We start from the raw sequence: 27653 nt of genomic DNA, 5'->3' as shown, positions 1-27653 counted from the left end.
CCCCTCCCCCTCCCCCTCTCCTCCCACTTCTCCTCCCCCCCCACTCCATCCCCCTCAAACCCCTTTATCCTCCCTCCATCCCTCCCCCCTCCATCCCTAGGAGATAGATTTAAACTTTAAAATGTGAATAACTTTAAAAATATAACGCCGATTTCAATGAAACCTCTTCCATTAGCACCAAAGGGACGACAGTGAATAAGGTGGGCCTAAAATTGCCGTGCACCATTTTGGCTGTAGTTCAGGAACAAACAAACAAACAAACAAGAGTTTTAGTATTTAGATGGAAATCCATTGGCACAAATTTGCAATCAAATTGTATGAAGAAATACTTGCTTATCCAGCAGATTGCTGATTATTTGGTTGTTTGCTGCTGGCAATAAGTTACTATTTAACATTGACAGGGTAACATTAAAATGTGATGAAAAGCCAAGTCATTGCCTAAAGCAAATAACATCTAAGGTCATCTTTGGATCTTGGTGCACAAATTCAACTTTGACAAAGTGGCAAATTGTTTAATTTTTTTAAAATTAATGTCAAATAATAACATTTATATCTCACAGAAATATGGTTTTTTTTCCCTCTCTTTTCACTTTGAAGAGAATACTGATACACATTGGGTTAGAAGGAAAATATACGCTTTCAAAACAGCAGTATCTAATGCAAAAACATTTGAAAATTATTTGTAAAAGAAAAATGTTTGTTTTCTAAATATTCCAAACTACATCTATTGTAAAAGTAAGAAAATGTAGAAAGCTAGTACAAGCAGATTATGTATTTGCACTGGTCCTAAAGACTGAAGCAGTTCAAGGTGTTTCACCTCGCTAGGGGCTCATAGAAATGGGCACTCCCTTAAAATCAGTTTATTTAATGTATCGTCACTGGTAGAGAGATATGGTGAATGCTTGATCTGCATAGTACATGAGTACGACAGAGGTGCAGCTGGTGAAGTTCATGCCTCAGCGCCAGAGACCCAGGTTCGATCCTGACCGAGTGCACATTCTCCCTGTGACCATATGGGTTTCCTCCGGGAGCTCTGCTTTCCTCCCACATCCAAACGACGTGCTGCTTGGTAGGTTAATTGGCCTCTGTAAATTAGCTCCAGCATGTAAGGGATGCATGAGGAAGTGGAATCACAGAGAGCTAAAGTGAACATGTGATCGATGGTTGGTGATGACTCTCTGCGCTGAAGGGCCACTTTCAAAGGTCTCAAAGGTCTTTTATTGTCACATGTACCAAGTGATGTGCGAATTGCCATATAGCCAAAAGCAACAAGCCACACAGCAACATAAAAGTTAACATAAACAACAGATTCCCCACATTCCTCACTGTGATGGAAGGCAAAAACCATCCAACCATCTTTATTTTTATTCTTTATTCTCGGGGGCAGTTGAACCATCCGTCGGGGTGATCGAAGCTCCCGCAGCCGGTGGTCGAAGCTCCCACGTCGGGGCGGTCGAAACTCCCGCGTTTTGGAGTTCCCGAAGTCGGTCTCTGACTAGAGACCGCGGGCTCCATGATGTTAAGTCCACTAGCACCCATGGCTGGAGCTCCGAGGCCGATCCCTGGCAAAGGGATCGCGGGCTCCACGATGCTAAAGTCCCATAGGCTTCCCGCAGTGGAGCTCTCGAAATCGGTCTCCAGCAAAGGCCGCCCACTCCTCGATGTTAGGCCGCAGTGCGGACGGAGATACGATACGGGGAAAAATCGCATCTCCGTCGAGGTAAGAGATGTGAAAAAGTTTCTCCCAACCTCCCCCCCCCCCACATAAAACAAGCTAAAGAACACTAAAAGCATACATTTAACACATACTATTTAAACACAAAGAAGGAAAGGACAGGCAGACTGTTGGCGAGGCAGCCATTGCTGGTGCCACTCGGTGCTTAAAACTAAACTAGTAGATCCTCTTGTGGAACAGCATGCAGAGCATCACCACGTTAAAGTGCCATCTTGCAACTTCCAAGTCTCTGAAAAGTCCGATCTTGGCTGAAGATGACACACAATTTCCTATTTTCTCACTTTAGGGCCTGGTATCTTGGCGGCACTGGATTGACGAAGTAGGATTTATTCTGGCCAAGTGCGATGCCTTCGGCTCCTTCCACCTTCGGCTCCTTCCACCTTCGCTCTTTGCAGCTGCCTCAAGCTGTGCTCAATCTGCCCACTCACCCCACCGTTATAGGGTCTCCCGCGGTCACCTCCACCATACCACGACCCACGACCACCACAAACACCTGCAGCTGCCACCCGTCCTCTTCCACGTGCTGCGGTCATCATGTCCTGCTCCCCCTGCCGATCACCTAACTTTAGAATACTTTCCAAGGATCTCCAAGTTAGTTTAGTTTAGAAATACAGCATGGAAACAGGCCATTCGGCCCACCGAGTCCGCACCGACCAGCGATCCCCGCTCTTTAACACAATCCTACACACACTAGGGACAATTTACACTTATATCAAGCCAATTAACCTACAAACATGTACTTCTTTGGAGTATGGGAGGAAACCGAAGATCTCTGAGAAAACCCCCGCAGGTCACGGGGAGAACGTACAAACTCCATACAGACAGCACCCGTGGTTGGGATCGAACTCGAGAATCCGGCGCTGCAAGGCAGCAACTCTACCGCTGCGCCACCGTGCCACCCTAAGTTCATGGAATTAATAAATATCGTCACAGAGATTTTGAGTTCCGATCCAGGTCATTCTGACAATCATGCTGATCAGAAGAGAGCAGAAAAAGAAAAGAACTGCAAGGAAATGGGACAAAGAACATGGTGGACGGATCTGAGGCAGTACCTATGACAGTACAGAATAGATGTGCATCAGAACAGTTGGTGCAAGGTGAAGGTCAAATGTTAGCTAGGCCTTAACTCTCCCAGTTTGCATGTGTGCAGAATCCCCATCTCTCTCTTCATGTTCAAAATCATGAGAATTTACTAAATTTAAATCTTGTAACATTTTAATAATTAAAAATACGCAAAGTAGTTTGATTTACGTGCAATGAAGAGGACGCTGTAGCAAAAGGTTGGGCTGAAAGTTGAGTCATTGTGATGTTGCAATCATTGAGGAAACCTTTAAGAAAAAGAATAGGGCCTGTACTCGCTGGAGTTTAGAAGGATGAGGGGGGGCCTAATTGAAATTTACTGATTAGTGAAAGGCCCGGATAGAGTGGACGTGGAATGGATGTAGAGAGGATGTTTCCATTAGTGGGAGAGTCTAGGAGCAGAGGTCATAGCCACAGAATAAAAGGACGTACTTTTAGAGAGGAGATGAGGAGGAATTTCTTTATTCGGGGGGTGGAGAATCTGTGGACTTCATTGCCACAGTTGGATGTGGAGGCTAAGTCAATGGATATTTTCAAGGTGGAGATTGACAGATTCTTGATTAGTATGGGTGTCAGGGGTTATGGGGAGAAGGCAGGAGAATGGGGTTGAGAGGGAAAGATAGATCAGCCATGATTGAATGGTGGAGTAGACCCGACGGGCTGAATGGCCAAATTCTGCTCCTAGGACTTATGAATGTGAATACGATTGTTTCATGTGGAATTGAGTATCTTCATAATTTTTGCTATTTTCACTTATAGCAGGAAGTGATTTGATAAAGATTTTAATTACTGGTGGGGTGGTGGGACAAAATTAAGAAAATCAAAGTTGTCACGAAACTAATTTTTAACCAGAACATAAAACATGTTCTATATTGGTAGCAGTATATTGCACTCTGCTCTGTGGAATAAATGTTGGAGGCAGTGTACAATATACTGAATTGACAATGTAAAGTATTCAACACTACCAACCAGGGTAAATTCTAAGCAGAGAAACAAAGAACTACAGGGTCTGATTAATACACAAAATGACTCAAAGTGCTGGAGTAACTCAGCAAATCAGGCAGCATCAGAGAACATGGATAAGTGGCAGGAGAACTTCTTCAGAGTACGGATAACTTGAGGAGATTTTGCAGTGGAACAATTAAAATGAAAAGGCTCTCAACCCAAAACATCGCCTTTCCATGTTCGTCAGAGAGGCTCAAAAGGACAAAAAGTGCTTGTGCAACTTAGCAGGTCATGCAGCATCTCTGGAGAACATGGAGAGATGACATTTCGGTCTGTCATTTTGACATTTCTACATTTCCCCAGAGATGCTGCCTGACCTGTTGAGTTAATTCAGCATTTTTTGTCCCGAATTTCTAAGCAATAATTTTCCTGTGACTGAAGGACCTTGCATGAGGAGAAGTCACAGAATAAATGAAACGTGAAATGTCCAGTGCCATCTCACAGGTCCTTCAGTGAACTACCATGAGAAAGGAAATATAATGTCAACTAGTGAGGATTAAGACAGGGTTTGGGAGAGTGGGGTGGTGATATTATGAAATGCCATTGAGATTAAAATGAAGACTTTGTCAATATTTAAGAATAAGTCAGACGATTGAAGGAAAATGTGATAAGGAGATATAGCAATTCAGCACATAGAAGATTAGGCTTCCTAAAGTTAATCACAGGCAAGTGTTTTTAGTTGCTCTTGTGTTCTATAATAACAAGCCTTGGTAAGCAACAGTATTTACTGAGTGGAGCAATGTAGGTACTAGGTTACTACATTATTTGGAGAAAATATTGTGAAATGTAATGGTGTAAGAGCAGAAGGATCTGGCCTAATGAGACAGCCATTTATTTCTGACAAAATATATTGGAACAATATGGATTGCAGAAGGGGATTTTTTAAAATCTCATCAGTGGCAGAGAGTTCTAAATCCTGCTGTCCTGAGACTTCTTAAATTAACAATCCTTCTTGCAAAACAGCCAAGCCAAAATGTAAGAAAACTCGTCAAAAGAGTTTATAACAACCTGGTTTAATTACGAAAGGACGTATTTTATTTTTAAATCAGTGGAATATGTGAATGTTAAACTGCACTTTTCTTATCTTTGGGGAAAAACCCCCCCATAAAAACATGAGAAAACAAATTCAACTCAGTGGGTCAGGCAGCATCTCTGGAGGACATGGATAATAATAATAATAATAATGCATTACATTTATATAGCGCTTTTCTAAACACTTTACAAGGTTTACTAAAACATAAAAGAAAATAAATAGATAAATAAGTAAACGAAGAGAAAAGGAAAAAGAAGGTGAGGTGACGGTCAGTGGTTGAAGGCAGTGCTGAACAGGTGAGACTTCAGTGATGTTTTGAATGTGGTGACTGAGGAGGAGTCTCTGACGGTTTGGGGTAGTGAGTTCCAGAGTGTGGGAGCAGCGATGGAGAAAGCCCTGTCCCCCCAGGAACTGAGTTTAGTCCGGATGGGGGGGGGGGACAGGAGGTTGGCAGCAGCAGAGCGGAGGTTACGGGTTGGAGTGTGTCTGTGGAGGAGGTCAGTCAGGTAGGATGGGGCCAGGTTATGGAGGGCTTTGTAGGTCATGAGGAGGATTTTGTACTGGATTGTCTGGGGGATGGGGAGCCAGTGGAGCTTGTAAAGGACGGGGGTGATATGGTCACGGATCGGGGAGTGGGTAAGTAGACGGGCAGCGGAGTTCTGGATGTGTTGGAGTTTGTTAATGATTTTTGAGGGTGAACCATAGAGCTGTTGCAGTAGTCCAGACGGGAGGTGATGAAGGCGTGGATGAGGGTTTCTGCAGCTGTGGAGGAGAGGGATGGACGGAGACGGGCGATGTTTTTGAGGTGGAAGAAGGCTGTCTTGGTGATGTGTTTGATGTGTTTGTCGAAGGAGAGGGTTTGATCAAAGATGATTCCAAGATAGGTGATGCTTCGGGTCGGGACCCTTCCCCATGCACAAGTGCATGAAACTGTGCTGAGGGTGTTACAACAGTGCAGTAATGTGCCACCACATAACTCTGATAATATTCCTCCTTGGTGTGTTATCCTACTAAATATGATTAATTTAGTTTAAGTATGTGGTGCATTACTCCACTTTCACAGACTCTCCATGTCCTGTGAGGTAGCTCTTAACCAGTCTGATATCTTTGAACTGCCTTACTTCTTTCTCCAGTCATTAACCATACCACTCCTTTGCTTTTTGGCAAAAATCAGTACGGATAATGCTCCTCTCCTTTCAGTGTTCTCCACATTCAGTGTGGTGCATACAGAAAGGATTATCAGCGTCACATCTTGGATATGGAAGTCACATCAGACAACAATATTTCAGTGTCATTAAGTCACAGAGCCAGAGAGTTGTACAGGACAGAAACAGGCCATTCGGCCCACCTTGTCGCATACTGGGCTAATCCCATTTTCAGTCGTCAATCCTTACCTAGCCCCACTTCCCACGTTACCCTTTGTCCAACTACCTGGGATTTTCCAGGGTTTAAATTCAGGTAATATTGCTACAAATACAAAACCCAAAGGAATGGGAAAACATATTTTAAAGGACTACACCTCAATTTTAAAGCTCACCACACCCAATGCTTACTGCTGCAGTTTTTATTTCTTTTTTAGGGTTTAAAATGAGAACATGGATAATTGTACAAAGGTTGTAGTGAAGGCTGAGCCAGTCTGCAATTGTCAACTTTAACAAACCATGGGGAAAGTGTTTCTATGTACCTTCATTATTAACATTCCCAGCACTTAAGGTGAATGGGGAGAGATTTAAGAGGGACTTTCTCACTTGGAGGGAAGTCAGTATTTAGAACGAGCTGCTAGAGGAAGCTTTTGAGGTGGTTACAATTACAAATTTTATCAGAAATAATGATAGATGTATGGATAGGAAGGGCTTCGAGGGATATGGGCCAAATGCAGCTAATGAAATTAACCCAATATGCAACATGGTGGGCCGAATGGCCTGTTTCTGTCCTGTACAACTCTCTGGCTCTGTGACTCTATGACACTGAAATATTGTTGTCTGATGTGACTTCCATATCCAACATGTGACCCTGATAATCCTTTCTATTTGCACCACACTCAATGTTAAGAACGCTGAAAGGAGAGGAGCATGATCCATACTGAATATTGTCAGCAAACACTGACGTAGTGATTGGATCCCTGCAATTCTAATGGTTGATAAATGTTCTGTGAAGCATGGACCAGCCAAGGGTGAAATGGGGGGCAATTTTTAGGTCAATGGAATGGGGGGGGGGGGGGGGGGAGGAAGAGAATGGGGGGGGGGAGATTACTTTCTGTCTTGCAGTTACATCAGTTAATTATTATTGAAAATAATGATAATGCACATCTCCAATGTATATTGTGCTGGTTTCACAATTAATGGGACTGTTCTTCCATAAACATATACTTCCCTTTTAACTCATCCAACCTTATTAATACTAGACTGCCCCAACAAACTCCTACTCAGATGTTTCCTGAGTGAACAAATTAATTGGGCAAAGAGTGAAACAGTTTTATCATAAGGTTTTCAGTATTTCCCGGAGATATACTCTCCGGCACAGTGGCGCAGTGTAGAGCTGCTGCCTTAGAGTGCCAGAGACCTGGGTTCGATCCTGACTGCGGGTGCTGTCTGTACAGGTTCTCCCTGTGATCTGCGTTTTCTCCGGGAGCTCTGGTTTCCTCCCACACTCCAAAGACTTACAGGTTTGTAGGTAAATTGGCTTTGTATAATTGTGTATTGTCACTAGTGTGTGTAGGATAGTGTTAATGTGTGGGGATCGCTGGTTTCGGTGGGCCGAAGGGCCAGTTTCCGAGCTGTATCTCTAAACTACACTAAACTAAACGAACCATCAAATTCACGCTATTCCCATTCCCCAGCTGGTATGTCACAACAATTCAAAAGATTGTCCAAGTCATTGGTGAGACCACACTTGGAACATTGCGTGCAGTTTTGGTCACCCAGCATTGCTGGGAAAGATGTCACTAAGCTAAAAAGGGTGCAGAAGAGATTCAGTTGTAGAGTTTGGATAGACTGGGACTTTGGTTTCTGTGGGGTGACCTGATTGAGATGTACATGATCACGAGGGACATGGATAAAATGAACGCTCATAGTCTTTTTCCCCCAAGGTAGGGGATTCTAAAACTAGAGGGCATTGGCTAAAGGTGAGAGGGGTAAGTTTTAAGAGGCATCAGAGGCAACTCAGAGGGTAGCCTGCATCTGGAATGAACTGCCAGAGGAAACTATGGAAGTCGATTCAATCACAACTTTTAAAAGTCATTCGGACAGGTAAATGGATGGATAGATATGGAACAAACACAGGCAAATGGGGCTAGTTCTGTATGCTAACTTGATCAGCATGGAAAGATGGGCCGAAGGGCCTGCTTCTGTGCTGGGCTGCTCTTCAACTCTGTGCTCTTCTCTGCCTCCACCGTCCAAAGTATCAAGTGGGAGACCCAGAGCAAGGGTCCAATACACCTGTTGGTACCAGAGCAGAGGAAGGGGAGGGAGCGGGTCTGACTGCCTGGCCGGGCCGGGCCACGGGGAGGGGGGGAGCGGGCAGTGAAGGCACCTCCCATCCATCCATCCATCCCTCCCTCCCTCCGCTCCATTGGCCACATTCGCCCTGCCCCCCGGGTCGAGTCTGCGCACAGGCAGCGCCGACACGGGTTAAAGTGAAGAGCTGAGGGGCAGAGCGGACACCCACACACACGGCGACACACGGCAGCAAGCAAGCAAGCAAGCCCGGCACACAGGTGAGTGGCAGCGCGGCGCACAGGTGAGGCGGCCACCCGCAGGTAGAGCGGGTGGGTCACGCACTCACTCACACACACATTTCCCCCCCCTCTCGGCAGCGACCGTCGGGTGGAGCGCAGAGTACACACAGGCACACACACACACAGACTGAGAGAGACACAGACAGAGAGGGAGACACAGACAGAGAGAGAGACACAGACAGAGAGGGAGACACAGACAGAGAGAGACAGAGGCACACGCACACAGACACACAGACAGAGACACACAGACAGAGAGGGAGACACAGACAGAGAGAGAGAGACAGAGAGAGAGACAGGGAGACAGAGAGAGAGAGAGAGAGAGAGAGAGAGAGAGAGAGACACACAGAGAGAGACACAGAGAGAGAGAGACACAGACAGAGGGAGACACAGACAGAGAGAGAGACAGACAGAGAGAGAGAGACACAGACAGAGAGAGACACAGACAGAGAGAGACACAGACAGAGAGAGACACAGACAGACAGAGAGACACAGACAGAGAGAGAGACACAGACAGAGAGAGAGACACAGACAGAGAGAGACACAGACAGACAGAGAGACACAGACAGAGAGAGAGACACAGACAGAGAGAGAGACACAGACAGAGAGAGAGACAGACAGAGAGAGACACAGACAGAGAGAGACACAGACAGAGAGACACAGACAGAGAGAGACACAGACAGAGAGAGACACAGACAGACAGAGAGACACAGACAGAGAGAGAGACACAGACAGAGAGAGACACAGAGAGAGAGAGACACAGACAGAGAGAGACACAGACAGAGAGAGAGACACAGACAGAGAGAGACACAGACAGACAGAGAGACACAGACAGAGAGAGAGACACAGACAGACAGAGAGACACAGACAGAGAGAGAGACACAGACAGAGAGAGAGACACAGACAGAGAGAGACAGACAGAGAGAGACACAGACAGAGAGAGACAGACAGAGAGAGACAGACAGAGAGAGACACAGACAGAGAGAGAGACACAGACAGAGAGAGAGACAGACAGAGAGAGACACAGACAGAGAGAGAGACAGACAGAGAGAGACACAGACAGAGAGACACAGACAGAGAGAGAGACACAGACAGAGAGAGAGACACAGACACACGCACAGAGAGAGAGAGACAGACAGAGAGAGAGACACACACAGACAGAGAGAGAGAGACACACACAGACAGAGAGACACACAGAGAGAGACACAGACAGAGAGAGACACAGACAGAGAGAGACAGAGAGACAGACACAGACAGAGAGAGACAGAGAGACAGACACAGACAGAGAGAGAGAGACACACACAGACAGAGAGAGACAGAGAGAGAGAGACACAGACACACAGAGAGAGACACACACACAGAGAGAGACACACACACAGAGAGAGACACACACACACACACAGGCAGAGAGAGAGAGAGAGACACATAGCCAAACAGAGAGAGACACACAGAGAGAGACAGACACACACACACAGACCCATCAGCGGGGCACAGGGACGGGGACACACGGGTGTACGGGGCACAGGGAGGGGGACACACAGGTGTACGGGGCACAGGTGTACGGGGCACAGGGAGGGGGACACACAGGTGTACGGGGCACAGGTGTACGGGGCACAGGGAGGGGGACACACAGGTGTACGGGGCACAGGTGTACGGGGCACAGGGAGGGGGACACACAGGTGTACGGGGCACAGGGAGGGGGCAGAGTGGGCCCCATCCCTGAAGATTGACCATCCATCCGCTCCCACAGAAGCTGCCTGACCTGCTGAGTTCTTCCAACAGTTGGGGTTTTTTTTGCTCCAAAATAATTGTTTATGCAGTACAACCTAAAACTGCCCCAAGTGTAGGTGCAGGGAATGATGTTGGTGCCCATGACCCCAGCTTCAATGCGGTTGCAAAATCCTGTTGGCTCCCTGCCCTTAAAAAGTTGACCTGTGAAATCTATAACTTCTGTGCCAATGAAGTGTGATCTTCATTTTTTGTTTTTGTTTCCAGGCTTAGATATTTATTGGTTGATTAGGTTGATTATTGTCACTTGTACCGAGATACCGTGAAAAGCCTTTGTTTGTGTATTATCCAGTTAAATCAAATCGTGTTGTCTTTGAGGACAATCCAGTCACAGTGGCGCTGCTGGTAAAGCTGCTGCCTCACAGCGCCAGACCACCCTCACTCAAGCCCGACCTCTGGTGCTGACTTTGCAGAGTGTGAATGTCCTTCTTGTGGCTGCGTGGGCTCCCTCCAGTTGCTCTGGTTTCATCCCACATTACAAGGATGTGCAGGTTTGTGGGTTAAACGGCCTCTCTAAATTCCCCCGGGTGCAGCGGTGGATGCAAAAAGTTAGATAAATGGTCAACTAATTAATTGTGAGCTTGTCGATGGGGACTCAGTGGACTGAAGAGCCTATTTTCACGCTGCATCTTTCAATTAGAGTACAGCAGGTACCAGAGGGCAGTGCATAGGATCGCCCCTTAGCTTGTGGGAGGAATGTGGTAACATTTCAGGACTGGAATCAACTAATTTCAAGAACCTAATCGGCCAGTAGAATAAACATCTCCATAAAGCAACTGTAATTCGAGTTCCATCACAATTCAGGAGGTTGGAAACACTCTAGGAAATCTGGATTCTAAACTTCCTGATGGTGTAGGTAGAAAAGATATGAACGGTAATTGTAGTGGATTTGAAGAAGATGTGTCCCCTGATCTTCAGGGAGAGATGTAATGCATATAAGACGGAATTAACAGATTTCAGATATTCCCAGGAATACGCTTTCCCATAGAATGGCCTGAGAAAGGCGATGTTCCCAGGCATTGCGAGTTCCCTCTCGTGGGCAGGTGCCAGGTCAATTCTCGGTCTGAATCTTGCTTTCAAGGGGCTATGGTATGCAGGGCTGCTAAGTTAGCTGATAGCTCCATCCCACATTTGAGCTGAAATTGCCAGTTTAACCCTTACAGGGTAAGGGGGGCATAACATTTTAACATTACACTAAACTAAGGTGGGGTGGTTGATGCATGTAAAGAGAAGCTGGATGTAAGGGAGAAAAGAATATGTTCCTAGTTTTAGATGATGTAGTGGGGCAGGAATTCCCTATTCCCTTTATCATGTATCTGTACACTCGGGATGGCTCGATTTTAATCGTGTATTGTCTTTCCGCTGACTGAATAACAAGCAGCAAAAGCTTTTCACTGCACCTCAGTACATGTGACAGTGAACTAAACAATTGCACCATAGAACTGTGCTACAGGTTGTGTGGAAGATAGAAACATAGAAACATAGAAAATAGGTGCATGAGTAGGCCATTCGGCCCTTTGAGCCTGCACCGCCATTCAATATGATCATGGCTGATCATCCAACTCAGTATCCCATACCTGCCTTCTCTCCATACCCCCTGATCCCTTTAGCCACAAGGGCCACATCTAACTCCCTCTTAAATATAGCCAATGAACTGGCCTCAACTACCTTCTGCGGCAGAGAATTCCACAGATTCACCACTCTGTGTGAAAAAAAAAACGTTCTCAACTCGGTCCTAAAAGACTTCCCCCTTATCCTTAAACTGTGACCCTTTGTTCTGGACTTCCCCAACATCGGGAACAATCTTCCTGCATCTAGCCTGTCCAACCCCTTAAGAATTTTGTAAGTTTCTATAAGATCCCCCCTCAATCTTCTAAATTCCAGCGAGTACAAGCCGAGTCTATCCAGTCTTTCTTCGTATGAAAGTCCTGCCATCCCAGGAATCAATCTGGTGCACCTTCTCTGTACTCCCTCTATGGCAAGAATGTCTTTCCTCAGATTAGGGGACCAAAACTGTACACAGTACTGCCAGTAATTCATTATTTCCGTGTCATGCTACTGAAGACTGCTGTGATTGGTTCTTGTTCTATTTGCTACACACAGCTGCTGTGGCAAGACTCGGTGTAATGGGTGTGTTTTGTTACACAACTTCCACATATCCATTTAAAAAATGTTTTATCCAACAGTGATAAAATGCTAATGAATACTGGTTGCTGTAGAGTCGATAAAGATCTACTGAACATATTTTAAATGAGCAGCCACTTCAGATTATATTAACATCTGAGTTGATGTTTGATGTGTAGATGCACTCATTGCCTCTAGGCTATAGCTTCATATTTATTGGTCCAGATAATGAGGTCAAGTATGGTTTTGCTTATGAGGCTAAGTTTAACCATTTTAGGAGCTTGGGTATTTTTTTAAAACAGGAATCTTATCAGATTGCATAGAAGTGAAGTTTATTGTATCAGGCTTCCTGGGTCTCCTGTTGGTTGATCGTATTCATAGCCTTCACTGGATGGTTCAGGTGGGGGAGACCAGAAGGTTCTCGACCCGTAACGTCACTCATTCCTTCTCTCCCGAGATGCTGCCTGACCCATTGTGTTACTCCAGCATTTTGTTTCTACCTTCAATTTAGACCAACATCTGCAGTTTTTGTTCCGACACTCCTAGTTATTTGTATCTGTTTTTTTGTGCATACTCTGGGAGTTGCTGAAAGAATTCTCTCTCCACAAGCTCTTGGACTTGTTAATTCGTATCACAAATATTGTGTCAAAGTTGCTGTGTTCAAAGTAGATTGGCGTAACAACAGAAGTTTCGAATCAAAGTTTCAACTTTGAATACATTCCTCCCCTCATAAAATGTCCAACCTAGACAACAACCGGCTATTCAGTCACGGTGTGTAAAATAAAAAGTGGATAAACTGGATACATCCAACGCCTTCTTTTTAAAAAAAAAACTCCCATGGGAACGTTTATGCAATTGATTCCTTGCAGTTACTAGCTGGCAGTTACCGCGCATTATTGCAACATGTACATTAAATCTGCTGATGATTAGCTAACACCAGCCCAATCCAGTCACCTCTAAATAATTAAAAATGGGAGGTTCCTTCTTTAGTTTTAGCCTTATTATTGTAAAGCTTGTTTTGCATGCTATCCAATCAGATCAGATAATAGGCATGAATATAATCTACAAACTGTAAGCAAAGGGGAAGATACAGAGTGCAAAATATAGTTCTCACCATTACAGTGCAATAGTTCCAGAGACAAAGTCCAATACCTGCAATGGGGCAGAGGTGAATCTGACAGTATCCTAGCTTACGGAAGGACTGTTCAGAAGCCTGAAAACAGTGGGGGGGGAAAGCTGTTCACAAGTTATGGAAGTAGCATTAGGCCATTCGGCCCATCGAGTCTACTCTGCCATTCAATCACGGCTGATCTCTGCCTCCTAATCCCATTTTCCTGCCTTCTCCCCATAACGCCTGGCACCTGTTCCAATCAAGCTTTTGTCTATCTCTGCCTTACAAATATCCACTGACTTGGCCTCCACAGCCCTCTGGCAATGAGTTCCGCGAGACTCTTCCTGAGTCTGGTGGTGTACACTTTCAAGCTTCTGTATTTTTTGCCGGGCAAGAATAAGGAGGAGGAGGAAGGACTGATGGGAAAAGTCTTTGATTATGTTGGCTGCTTTCCTGAGGCAGTGCGAAGCAGGAGTATGTTGGAGAAAGTGTTCAAAGTGGGAAAATAATGTCAGAGGCCCAAGCAACTCCAGAAACTGAAACCTCGAGCAAAAAACAAAGTGCTGGAGCAAATACCCACAGTGTTATGATTTGCAGAGGATAGGTTATAAATTACATGATTACACACTTGCCCTAACAGCTGCCAATAAACAAAATCTGTTTAAAAATCAGGAGCTCAACCGGTCAGGCAACATTTGTGGAGGGAAGGACTGGCAACAATTCAGCATGGGGCTGGACAAATCATGGCAAGTGGATACAGCTGAGGGGAGTGACAAGGGCTACAGAAAAGGAGACGAAAAGAGAGTCTGAAAAGTAAAGGTGGACGGAGAAATATGGATAGTTTAGGTTTATTATTGTCACATGTATGGGTTAGTTTAGGTTTATTATTGTCACATGTATGGTGAAATCTTTTGTTTTGCATTGTATCGAAACAGATCAGACATGCTATACTTAAATACAATCAAGCTGAACTCGGGTACAATTGGTAGAGCAAAGGGTTAGATGCAGAGTGTTGAATATAGTTCTCAGCATGGCAGAGGGGATGGCATAAAAGAGAAATGTGGGATGGGAAATAAGAGGAGAGGAGCAGGGTGATGGGGGGGAGATGGGTGATTTTTTTTTCTAGTTGTATACAGTATTTTTGTTGGAAAGCCGGTGGGAAGACGTGAAAGTCTTTTGGACAGATTCTGAAGGCAATGGGATTATTGCTTTCAGGTGAGAGGTGTAAAGTTTAAAGGAGGTGTGTGTGGCAAGTCTTTACATGGAAGTGGTGAGTGTGTGAAATGTGCTGCAGGGCGTGATGGTGATGACGGGTGTGATAGTGGCATTTAATGAGCGTTTAGATGGGCACGTGAATTTGCAGGGATATGGATTATGGTTTGATGCCTTGAATTTGGGATTTCTGGAAATGTCATGGCACAGGGTGCTCAAACAGCAACTTTGCTTAGAGCTACAGCATGGCAATGCCATTGGGCCCATTGATCCACACCAACCATTTGATCACTGATTGACACTGATTCTACATTATCCCAGTTCCTCGTCCACAACCACCACACTAAGGACAATTTACAGAGGCCAATTGACTGACAAACCCATGTGCCTTTCATAAATGGGAGGGAACCAGAGGAAACTTGTGCAATCGCAGGGAGAGGTGCAAACTCCTCACAGAAAGCACCCAAGCTCAGGATCACACCCGGGTCTCTGGTACTGTGAGGCAGCAGCTCGACCAGCTGTGCCACTGTTCAGTGCTTAGAACAAACTACTTTTCAGCATAGAACTGCTGGGCAACTCTAACATATTCGTGAACCCAAGCATGATCCACCATCTTGTATCGGAGTTTCGACAACTTTGTTAGGCAACAATGCGCTCTTGCTGCAGTTGGCAATGGAGGATTGGAAGATCTAGCACTCTTCAATTTAAAAATGGAGAAAAGTATTGACTTGGAGAGCAGAGGCTAATCATTCTGGCAGTAATAGCGTGGCAAATTGTTGGGAACATCTCCAAATAGCGCAAAGCATTGCAAGAGGCAGGTGTTAATGATGGGGAGCAGTGCGACCTGAGGTGGGGGAAGATGGTGTCTGAGTAATGAAGACATTTGTTTAATGATGTAATGAGAGGTGTTCCCGTGTTCACCTTGCACGTTAGCAAGGACTTTGACCAGTCCCTCGATGGAGAGGGTAAAGTCTAGAGAAATTAAAGGGAAATGGTAAACAATTTGTATATTGACAGAAAGCAAAGGGTAATATTCGTGAGTACTTGTTGGCCATATGTACCAGCAGCAAACAGATTACATTATTTCTTGCTGCAACTGTAAAAGGCTTGTATTTAGTCAGAATCTTTGTCAGGTGCTGACCAAGTTGGCATATTGGGCTAGTCCCAATTGCCCCATGACCCTCTAAACCCTTCCTATCCTTTTCATCTGTCCAAATGTCTTTTAAAAGTTATATAATATTAAAAGTTATCCATTTCTTTAGCTTTTGTACAGTACCAGCTTTTGTGGTATATGTAAAAAGATTTGGCTTGGTTGAATTTAATTGAGAAGTTTGCCGCTGGAACCAAAAAGTGGGAGCTTGGTTGAAAGTGAGGAAGGAAATTCTAAGCCGTAGGAAATATCAATGTATTGCTTAGATGGACCAAAGAAGCAGATGCATTTCTGTCCGGAGGAGTGAAGGGTGATGCATTTGTGGATGACAAACATGGCTAGGGTGCAAGGTTAATGGTAGGACAGTAAGTCCTAGAGTACCTTAGGGAAGTAAGTCAGTCTGAAGAAAAGTCACCCATTCCATCTCTCAAGAGATGCTGCCTGTCTCGTTGAGTTACTCCAGCATTTTGTGTCTATCTTCGGTTAAAACCAGCATCTGCAGTTCCTTCACAGGCAAGTTAGGGAACATGTCCACAAATCCCTGTATGCAGCATAAAAAGTAGATAAGGTGTTTACGGTCTGGAGAGACAGAGTATGGTACTGAGATGGAGTATTCGCCATGATTTTACTGCATGGTGGAGTAGGCTTGAAGGACATTTACATGACATTGGGCATGTACTTGGGTAAAAACATTTTGGAGATGTGTGGGCAAATGGGAGTAGTTTAGATGGGGCATCTTGTTCGCATGGACGAAGGCCCTGTCTCCGTGCTGTACGACCCTATGGTTGAATGTTCCACTGCTATTTTTCTAAATGGATCCTTGCCTTCATTTGCCAAGGCATAGAACGCACGAGCAGGGAGGGAATTGTGGAACAACACGAAGCATTAGTTGGGTCCCACTAGAGTACTGTATAGTTCCAGCCATCACACTGAAGAGAGGATGCAGAGGATATTGTCAAGGATGTTGCCAAGGCAGGAGAATTATAGTCGGGAGAGGGGACTGTCTAGGCTACAATTGTTTTCTTTGAAATAAATTGGATTTAGGGGGACCTTTAAGGTGTACCCAATTCTCAAAGTCTGGGCAGCGTAAACTGTAAGAAATTGTTTCTCTTAGCAGAGAAGTTGATAACCAAGAGTCAAGAATATTTCATTGTCATTTGCAGTGGGACTGGAACAGCGTAATCACATGGAACAGCATAGGAACAGGCCCTTCGGCCCACAATGTCCATGCAGAACCTGCTAAACCAGTCTCATCATGTGATCCATATCCCTCCATTCATGCCATAACCACAAGCTAGGCAGTCACATTAACTCAGTCTGAAGAAGGGTCTCGACCTGCAACGTCACCCATTCCTTCTCTCCTGAGATGCTGCCTGACCCGCTGAGTTACTCCAGCATTTTGTGATACCTTCGATTTGAACCAGCATCTGCAGTTATTTTCCTAGTCATATTATCTTGCTGCAGCCAACTGCTGTCTGTCGGTCTTTCAGGCTTTGTTTCATTCTCTCTTGTTCTCCATTTTGAATCACTGCAAGAATCAATTCTTACCGTTTGTGCTGTATTAATGTAATGTGAATGATCTACTGTTAGTTTCCAGTCACACAACTTCAAAAGACTTTTGAATGTTAGTCATTGAAAATTACGTTCGTGTACCGAGCCTCAGCCAAAACATTGTTTTGACAATTAGTGAAACTGAAAGGATTCCTGCTCTTTCACACAATGATAAACTAACAGTAACGACCCGAAACGTCACCCATTCTCTCTCTCCTGGATGCTACCTGACCTCTGAGTTACTCCAGCATTTTGTGATACCCTGCTCTTTCATTTGTCAGAGTGGATCAGCAGAACCATTCTGTTTGGAAATACTAACAACCCTCTTTGTACCCACGGAATAATTTTGAATGGCACAGTCATCCCCTCTTGAGGAGATCGTTTGACCTAGGGCGTTTTTTTGACGAGGCAAGAGACTGCAGATGCTGGAATCTTGAGCAAACCACAAAGTGCTGGAGGAACTCGGGTGGGTCTTCCGTTGCCTCAGGCAGCATCTGTGGAGGGAATGGACCGTTAACGTTTCAGGTCTGGGGATCTTCTTCAGACTGAAGGGACCCGACCCAAAAGGTTGTGCGTCCATCTTCAGACTTGTGTCCCGATCTGAAAGGTCGTCCTGTCCATTCCCTCCGCCGATGCGGCCTGACCAGCTGCATTCCCCGAATACTCTGTATTTTGATCTAATTTTTATATTCCTACGATCATATCATATCATATATCTACAGCCGGAAACAGGCCTTTTCGGCCCTCCAAGTCCGTGCCGCCCAGCGATCCCCGTACATTAACACTATCCTACACCCACTAGGGACAATTTTTACATTTGCCCAGCCAATTAACCTACATACCTGTACGTCTTTGGAGTGTGGGAGGAAACCGAAGATCTCGGAGAAAACCCACGCAGGTCACGGGGAGAACGTACAAACTCCTTACAGTGCAGCACCCGCAGTCAGGATCGAACCTGAGTCTCCGGCGCTGCATTCGCTGTAAAGCAGCAACTCTACCGCTGCGCTACTGTGTAAAAATGCTAAATTTACAGCCTGTTTTCCGCCTGTCTTAAAACTGGATATTTAAAGTTCTGATGAAGGGTCTTTGACCTGAAACTTTAACTGTTTCTTCACAGATGTTGCCTGACCTGTCGAGTGTTTCTTTTATTTTCTGTATTATTCCAGATCTCCAGCATCTGCAGTTCTGTTGATTTTCGATGATATTTCATGTTGCTTGATATTTCATCTTTTAAATGTGATGGAAACAATTTTTTAATCAAATTCTGAGAATATTTCTCAATTTTGCTTTACGATGGACAGTTATGGTAATGTTCAATAACCTTGTTTTCTTTCTCCTCTTTCCACTCCCCCCCCCCCCTTTTTTTCTAATTCTTTAAGGCTAAATGTCTCAAGTAGCTCAAATGGCTCAATCAAAAGGCACGGTGGTTCTCGCCTACAGTGGTGGTTTGGACACCTCCTGTATTCTGGTCTGGTTGAAGGAACAAGGATATGAAGTTATTGCTTATCTGGTGAGAATAATTTTGTGGTTGTTTTGTTAGTTTATCATTGTGTGAATTAATCCCTATTCACTGGGTCGATGCTAAAATGTTTAACATATGGAGAGGACGATTCTATTGTATAATGCAACATAGTGTGTCATGAAAGTTTTGAATAAAAATGTGAGATGGGATTGATTAATCCATGTGTTTTCTTCATGCTTTTGGGAATTGCAATCTAGTCCACGCAGAAGAGAACATGCTGGAGAGGTTTTGGTGTCGACGTGACTTGGTGTGAATTATTGCACTGTGACATGCACTCTGTTTTTAATTTATCGATTTCATTTTTGCCGTCAGTACAAATCTCTTTTCTGAAGTCAAACTGACTGCGTTTGGTTCAAGGTGTCATTGAAAGACCAAACTGGCCACGAGGTTGCTCTTCCCGAATGTTGCACTCAACTGGTTGGATAAAGTCCTGGCTGAACCCATGGGCCCACCTCCAACTGAGCGAAACACATGACCCTTGGATGGCTGGTGCGTGGGGCAGTGAGGGCTGGGGTGTCCAGTTGATAATTAGCGGGGAAGTTGGGGCATTGAGTCAGAGTCACGTTGTAGACTGAAAGGACTTTGGTTAGGCTGCATTTGGAGCATTGTGTGCAGTTCATTACGGGAAGGATGTGGAGGGTCTGGAGAGGGTGCGGAAGAGGTTTACTAGGATGCCGCCAGGATTGGAGCGTATTAATAATGTGGAGAGTCGAACAAAATTGGATTGTTTTTTCTGGAATGTTAGAGGCAGGAGGAAGTATATGAAATTGAGAGGCATAGGTTGAGTCGACAGTCAGAATCTATTTCAGGGTGGATGTGCAGGATTGTAGATTAATTGGCCGTAGTGTGTAGGTGAGTGGTAGAATATGGAGGGGAATTGATGACAACATGGAGAGAATAAAGTGTAGGATTAGTGTGCAAAGGTGGTCAATGATCAGTGTGGGCTATAGGGCCTGTTTCTGTGCTGAGCGTTTAACTTGCACAGGGAGCTTTTGAAAATCTGTTTGCTTTCTTGCTAATTCCATCTGTAGCTCTGATTAAAACCCATCGCCAACTTGGGGAGGGGGGGGGGGGGGGGCAGTAAAGATCACTGCACTGTTTGCTGAGATATGCGTGGAGTTGCGAGTTAGCCCTTTCATACCGCATAAAATCTCACCGACCTACAGCCCACAACTGTTCCCCACCACTTACCCAATGAATATTCTGCTTTGTTTCGTGTTCGTTTTTCCTTGCCTCCCTTGGAACCTGCCTTGGTTCAGCTGGCAGTGATAATTAAGGGGCACTGCTAAAGGTTGCCAGAAGAATTCTTGAGTGAAATGCCAACTCGTGCTGAAGCTTTGAAGGCGAGCTAGAATTAGAAAGGCATAATCCTTGGGCACTGTAACATTATCCACTGGGAAAGCATTTGCTTTCCACCACAGTTTAAATTTTTTTTTCTTCTTTGACCAAACTTTTTAGTTGGGTTTTCTCTGCCCAGCTGCAGTGAACGAGCATTTGACTTCTGTGAGTCAAATGTTGTGGAGCAAAGAGTTACTGATGGTGCCATGGAATGATTATAACGTTATTTGACGTAAAACACAATGGTTCTAAAGATCCATCTCGTGACTCGCTCTGCAATCTTGATGAGTTGAAAGCCTGTGAATGTTTACACTGCTAAGTAATTGTTCTAACTTGCTGGTTCTTCCTTTTTGAAACCGGAAAAGTACATTTCAGCGATGACTTTGCAGCCTGATTTATAGCTGGAATAATGGGTGCGAGTGCAGATAAACTTTGAGACTTGCGTAGATATGGTGCTCCCAAACTTGCTGGCTGAGCCATGCCAGGCGATTCTCAGCGAGATTCAAGAGTGTTTAATTACCGACAAAGACAATCTTCCCTTTAAACAGTGACAACCTCTAAAGGGTGGCAGTAGGGGAGCGAATCACGCGTTGTTTGCAAATAGTCGTACAGCACAGGAATGGGCCCATCAGCACAACTTATTCATGACGAACAAGATGCCCCGTCTAAGCTAATCCCATTTACCTGTGTTGGGCCCGTATCCCTCTTAAAACCTTCCTATCCTCTGGCAGCTTGTTTAGGATACCTCTGGGTGACAATAGACAATAGGTGCAGGAGTAGGCCATTCAGCCCTTTGAGCCAGCACCGCCATTCAATGCAATCATGGCTGATCACTCTCAATCAGTACCCCGTTCCTGCCTTCTCCCCATACCCCCTCATTCCGCTATCCTTAAGAGCTCTATCCAGCTCTCTCTTGAAAGCATCCAACGAACTGGCCTCCACTGCCTTCTGAGGCAGAGAATTCCACACCTTCACCACTCTCTGACTGAAAAAGTTCTTCCTCATCTCCGTTCTAAATGGCCTACCCCTTATTCTTAAACTGTGGCCCCTTGTTCTGGACTCCCCCAACATTGGGAACATGTTTCCTGCCTCTAATGTGTCCAATCCCCTAATTATCTTATATGTTTCAATAAGATCCCCCCTCATCCTTCTAAATTCCAGTGTATACAAGCCTAATTGCTTGAGGGGATCCTCAAGTCCTTGCAACCTCTTTGTAAAACTTCTCTGCCCTCTTTTCAGCCCAATGGCATCCTTCTTGTAGCAGGGTGACCAAAACTGCGCACAATTCTTCAGGTGTGGCCATGCCAATGTCTTGGCACAACTTGGTATGGGCATGAATGTTTCTTGTAGGATTTGTCAGGTTGTATGAACTTTATATTATTTAAATGTACGTCATGTATTTTTTTGAAACAAAGTAATATCTCTCAGTGGTAGAATGGAAATTCTCTATGATGCAAGAGTTCCCTCTGGTGGCCTAGCATCTTTCTGTACGTTCTGTAATCGGGTGTCTGAGTCGACCAAGCTGGCGACATCGAGGACATTTAATTTAAGTTTAAGAAAAATATTGTGCTTGGTGTCAACAGTCTCAAAATGGGGCATCAGAGTTTCAAATGCAGAGTTTCCACCCATTGTTAAAATAATTTGAGAAATTGCCTAAAGAAATTATTTACTTGACCGGAGAAATTAATGGAAATGGGGATATAGATTTGGCATGGTGACTAATTTTTCCCTCTTATTCCAAACAAAATGATGAAATGGAAGTGATAGAATGGGACTGGTAATTGCTACTTTAAATGATGAAATACTGAGGGAATAGGCAGGTGATGAAAGATTACTTGGAAGTGAGAATGAACAAAGGGTCCACAATCCTGAAAGGTGTTTCTTAAAGAAAAGAGCAAGGGGTGCCTTCCTTTGTTAGCCGAGGCATTGGATCAAAACCCGTGGGAACATTAAGGAAAATAGTGAACTTGATGAACAAGACCAGGTGTCCCTGAAGGAGGCAGGCGAAGGGGTGTAGAAGGCGTATTGGATACTTGCCGCCTTCATTTGCATCACGGAATACAGAAGCAGGGGGGTTTATGGTTCAGCTTTGGGAAGTAAAGGTTAAGTCACATCTCCGAACTAAGTGCTGTTCTGATTCATGAAGCAAATATTAACGATTCCTTTTCCCGTCATAAACAGGCTGACGTAGGGCAGGATGAAGATTTTGAAGCCGCTCGCAAGAAGGCAACATTATTGGGAGCTAAGAAGGTAAAATTAATGTTCAGCTGTAATACCTGTGGTCCAAAATAATTCAACCTGGTGCCACCATCTGCTTTGGCTTGACAGTTCAAGGATGTGAGTGCAGAGCTAAGGCCCCGGGCTTGACTGTGACCTGTTTTTCTCCTCACAAATGCTGCCTGACCTGCTGAGTGTTTCCAGCATCTTTTTTTTGTTTTTGTTTTTTGTTTCTGATTTCCAGGCAGCAGTTTCCCCCTGATGAGACCAAACATGTACGAATAAAACTAATCATATTGGAAATACTCAGCAGATTGGGCATGTCTGTAGAGTGAGAAGCAGTTATCATTTCAACAGAAGGTTATCAATTTAACAAATCGATCAACCTATAACAATAAGTATAACTTTTTCCACAGACGCTCTCTGACTTGCTGAGTGCTTCCAGCATTTTCTATTTTATTTGACATTTCGGGGATCTGCAGCATTTTGCTCCTCTGATTCCAAATGCCAACTTCCCAATGCCCTTGTTCTCAATGTTGGGGGAGTCCAGAACCAGGGGCCACAGTTAGGGGTAGGCCATTTAGAACGGAGATGAGGAAAAACTTTTTCAGTCAGAGAGTTGTAAATCTGTGGAATTCTCTGCCTCAGAAGGCAGAGGAGGCCGATTCTCTGGATGCTTTCAAGAGAGAGTTAGATAGAGCTCTTAATGATAGCAGAGTCATTATGGGGAAAACTATGGGGAGAAGGCAGGAACGGGGCACTGATTGAGAATGATCAGCCATGATCACATTGAATGGCGGTGCTGGCTCGAAGGGCCGAATGGCCTCCTCCTGCACCTATTGCTTATTGTCCATGGTACTGCATGTAGTGTGGAATTCTGTGCTGCCATGGAAGGAAGCAGTCTCTGCAGGACCTTGACACAAGTTTGATTCTTCAGGAAATTCAAGCGTATATCAAGGAAGAAACCACTTTTACAAAAACAAAGCGCTGGGGGAACTCGATGGACTAGGTGACGTTTGGTCAGATGGCAACCCTAACCCAAATCATTGTCCATTCGCTCCACAGATGAAACATAGAAAATCGGTGCAGGAGTAGGCCATTCAGCTCTTCGAGCCAGCATCACCATTCAATATGATCATGGCTGATCATCCAAAATCAGCACCCCGTTCCTGCTTTCTCCCCATATCCCTTGAATATTGAAGGACGAGGGAGGTGATGGTAGAATACTTGAAATGCTGCCTGACCCTCCAACACTTTGGTTTTTTTTTCTTGGTCAAGATGCCAGGATTTTTTTCTGCATCCAAAGCTCCTTTAAAAGTAGTGATTTAATGTTGAGATTGCACACTCTTTCAGAATGGAAATGCACCCATTACAAGGACTGATGTTGATGCATCTTAATTCTGGATGTGATTTTTTTAAAAAACAAAATTGAGAATGGATTCTTTACCATTTTTTCTCCTTGATACTGGACGATTGACTAGAGTTCTGCTGAAATGCAACGTTGAACTGGAATGTTGAGCCTTGTGCTTGATGTGTTGATCACACAGGTGACGAGTTTGAATCTGTGCCGTGACCACATTAATATTCTTTGGCTTTTTTTTTGCATAAAACAATGCGTGCTGTGCTTTTGTTCCAGGTTTTCATTGAGGATCTGCGGAAGGAGTTTGTGGAAGAGTTCATCTGGCCGTGGGTCCAGTCGAGCGCCGTGTACGAGGACAGGTACCTCCTTGGGACATCGCTGGCCAGACCCTGCATTGCCAGGGGTCAGGTCAAGGTTGCGAAGCAGGAGAAGGCTCAGTTTGTGTCCCATGGCGCTACAGGAAAGGTATGGGACCGGCAACTCAATTTGAAACTCTGTCCCGACAGAAATAAAATGCCACTTTGCAAGAACTGATGCAGCTAATTACTGTAGAGGCACAGTGCGGAAACGGGCCCTTCAGCTCACCGAGTCTGCGCCGACCAGCGATCATCCTGTACACCTAGCACTATCCTACACACTAGAGACAGTTTTTATAATTTTTACTGGAGCCAATTAACCTACCGACCTCCACATCTTTGGAGTGTGGGAGGAAACCGGAGCACCTGGGGAAAACATACAAACTCTGTACGGACAGCACCTGTAGCCGGGATCGAACCTGGATCTCTGGCGCAGTAAGGCAGCAACTCTCCCTCTGCATCAATACTGATTTACTCCAGCTTTGTGTGTTTTGCTCAAGATTCCAGCATCTGCCGTCTCTTGTCTCTAACACTGAACAGTATTCTGGCTGGGAAATACTCTGCATGTTGCCACTAGGTGGCAGTATTTGTCCAGTGTCAGCCTAAAACTGGGCAGCATTTTACCACATCCTTAGATTGTCTCTCCTCAGGCATTGCCACAAGTTTGATTTTATTTCAATCCTCCCGGCAAATGCCACTCTGCCACTGCCCCTGGAGCAAGCCCTTTGCTACTTAGATTTTAGATTTAGAGATACAGCGCGGAAACAGGCCCTTCGGCCCACCGAGTCCGCGCCGTCCAGCGATCCCCGCACATTAACACTATCTATCCTACACACACACACTAGGGACAATTTTTTTACATTTACCCAGTCAATTAACCTACAAACCTGTATGTCTTTGGAGTGTGGGAGGAAACCGAAGATCTCGGAGAAAACCCACGCAGGTCACGGGGAGAACGTACAAACTTAATGCTGAATTGATTCGGAATGTGGATTTGGAGGTTAATTGGCCTCTGTAAATTGCCCCCCAGTATTTTGGGAGTGGATGAAAGATTGGGAAAATACAGGTGTCAGAAATTATTGGAAGAAGGCAGGAAAATGGGGTCAGGAGGGAATGATAGATCAGCCCTGATTGAATGGCAGAGTAGACGTGATGGGCCGAATGGCTTAATACTGCTCCTATCATTTATGTTCTTATGATCTTAACCCACTACAGTATCTGAAGAAGGGTCCTGACCCGAAACGTCGTCTATCCGTTCCCTCCTTAGATCCTGCCAAACAAACTGAGTCCCTCCAGCATCTACTTGTATCCCCACACTATCTTTAGCCTGGAATCATAATTTTCATCTTAACATATTGGCCGCGGTGATTGTGGTACATTTTGTTCTGGCGCTTAAGATGGCCATCTGAAATCTATCGTGGGAGCTTGCTCCTCTAGAAATAGTATCAGCAATATAAGAATAACATTTAAATAAAATCAGCATTTGCTATTTTCAAGCCAGTCAAATAATTCAGTAAAACAAGTATGGCCATAGATCATGTCTTCATTTTTCAATCTGACATCTGAACTTCTTTAATAGATATGGTGCTAAATAACTGCTGTACATATACAGTTTTGTTTTTCTGTGCAGTTCAGTTATTTATAACTAGGGGTGGCCCAGTGGTTCGGTTGGCAGAGCCGATGCCTCACAGCGCAAGAGACATGAGTCTGCACATTTTCTCTGTGTGGAGTTTGCACATTCTCTCTGTGACCGTGTGGGCTTCATTCAGGTGCTCCCGTTTCCTCCCATATCCTAAAGGCATGTGGATTTGTAAGTTAATTGGCCTCGCTAAATTGCCCCCAGCATTTTGGGAGTGGATGAAAAGATGGGCAGTCATAGAACTAGTGTGTACGGGTGAGTGATGGCCAGCGTGGACTCGAAGGACCTGTTTCTGTGATGTATCTCCAAATTAAACTGAAATTAGGAATATACCTTGCTGCATCTCTTGAAATTTCCCTTTAGCGGAAGGATTGGAAGTCTTTAATCAGATACTGGGCCCGACCCACTGAGCCTGTGTGTTTTTTTTAATACTTACTGGGGTTTCAACAGCACTGACCTCACTGTTCTGGGAAAGAGAAAAGGTTACACCATAATTCCTAAAGGTTAAGTGGGTGATTGAAAGATTTGAGAGGTTAGTTGAGTGGCAGCCCCTCGTATTCCTTTATTATCTCAGAAACGATAAATACGCTAATTGGGCTTCTTCATTAGTAACGGCCGACTTGACAGGAATGGGGTGTTTGGGTGGATGGGTTAATGTTACACTCTGCATCGACTTTATAGATTAATTGGCCTCCATGAAGTGCCTCCACAGTGTAGAGAGTGGATGAGAAAGTGGGATTACATGGAAGTAGTGTGAACTAATCTTCTGGAATATTTTGAGGATGTAACAAGTAGAATGGATAAGGGAGAGCCGGTGGATGTGATGTATCTGGACTTTCAAAAAGCCTTTGACAAGGTCCCACACAAGAGATTAGTGTGCAAAATTGGAGCACATGGCATTGGGGGTAGGGTATTGACATGGAAAGAGAACTGGTTGGCAGACAGGAAGCAAAGAGTAGGAATCAGCGGATCCTTTTCAGAATGACAGGCAGTAACTAGAGGGCTGCCGCAAGGCTCGGTGCTGTGACACCAGTTATTTACAATATATAGTAACGATCTTGACGAGGGAATTAGATGTGATTTCTCCAAGTTTGCGGATGACACAAAGCTGGGTGGCAGTGTGAGCTGCGATGAGGATGCTCTGAGGCTGCAGGGTGACTTGGATAGGTTGGGTGAGCAGTATAATGTGGATAAATGTGGGGTTATCCACTTTGGTGGCAAGAACAGGAAGGCAGATTATTATCTGAATGGTGTCAGATTAGGAAAAGGGGAGGTGCAATGAGACCTGGATGTGCTTGTTCATCAGTCACTGAAAGTAAGCATGCAGGTACAGCAGGCAGTGAATTTATACCTGGGATGAGGAAAAATGTATTCACCCAGAGAGTTGTGAATCTGTGGAATTCTCTGCCGCAGAAGGCAGTGGAGGCCAATTCACTGGATGTTTTCAAGAGTTAGATTTAGCTCTGAGGACTAAAGGAATCAAGGGATATGGGGGAAAAAAACAGGAATGGGCTACTGATTTTAGATAATCAGCCATGATCCTATTGAATGGCGGTGCTGGCTCGAAGGGCCGAATTGCCTACTCCTGCACCTATTTTTTCTATGTCACCCATTGCTTCTCTCCAGAGATGCTGCCTGTCCTGCTGATTTACACCAGCATTTTAAGTCTATCTTCAGTGTAAACCAGCATCTGCAGTTC

General features: G+C 44.8%; 1 protein-coding gene across 1 annotated transcript in view; it reads left to right on the top strand.

Annotated features, from left to right (window-relative positions):
* Positions 1-8426: 8426 nt before the first annotated feature.
* Positions 8427-27653, top strand: part of ass1 (argininosuccinate synthase 1) — a 108200-nt gene continuing 88973 nt past the window's right edge. Inside the window, exons 1-4 of the mRNA XM_078426143.1 lie at positions 8427-8568; positions 18902-19032; positions 22564-22632; positions 24236-24424. Coding sequence (XP_078282269.1) covers positions 18907-19032; positions 22564-22632; positions 24236-24424 — 384 coding nt within the window. The 5' untranslated portion in view covers positions 8427-8568; positions 18902-18906. The remainder of the gene's footprint in view (positions 8569-18901; positions 19033-22563; positions 22633-24235; positions 24425-27653) is intronic.

This window comes from Rhinoraja longicauda, chromosome 31 (genome assembly GCF_053455715.1).
Source record: "Rhinoraja longicauda isolate Sanriku21f chromosome 31, sRhiLon1.1, whole genome shotgun sequence".
Classification (NCBI taxonomy): Eukaryota; Metazoa; Chordata; class Chondrichthyes; order Rajiformes; family Arhynchobatidae; genus Rhinoraja; species Rhinoraja longicauda.
This window is presented reverse-complemented; position numbering and strand designations above follow the sequence as displayed.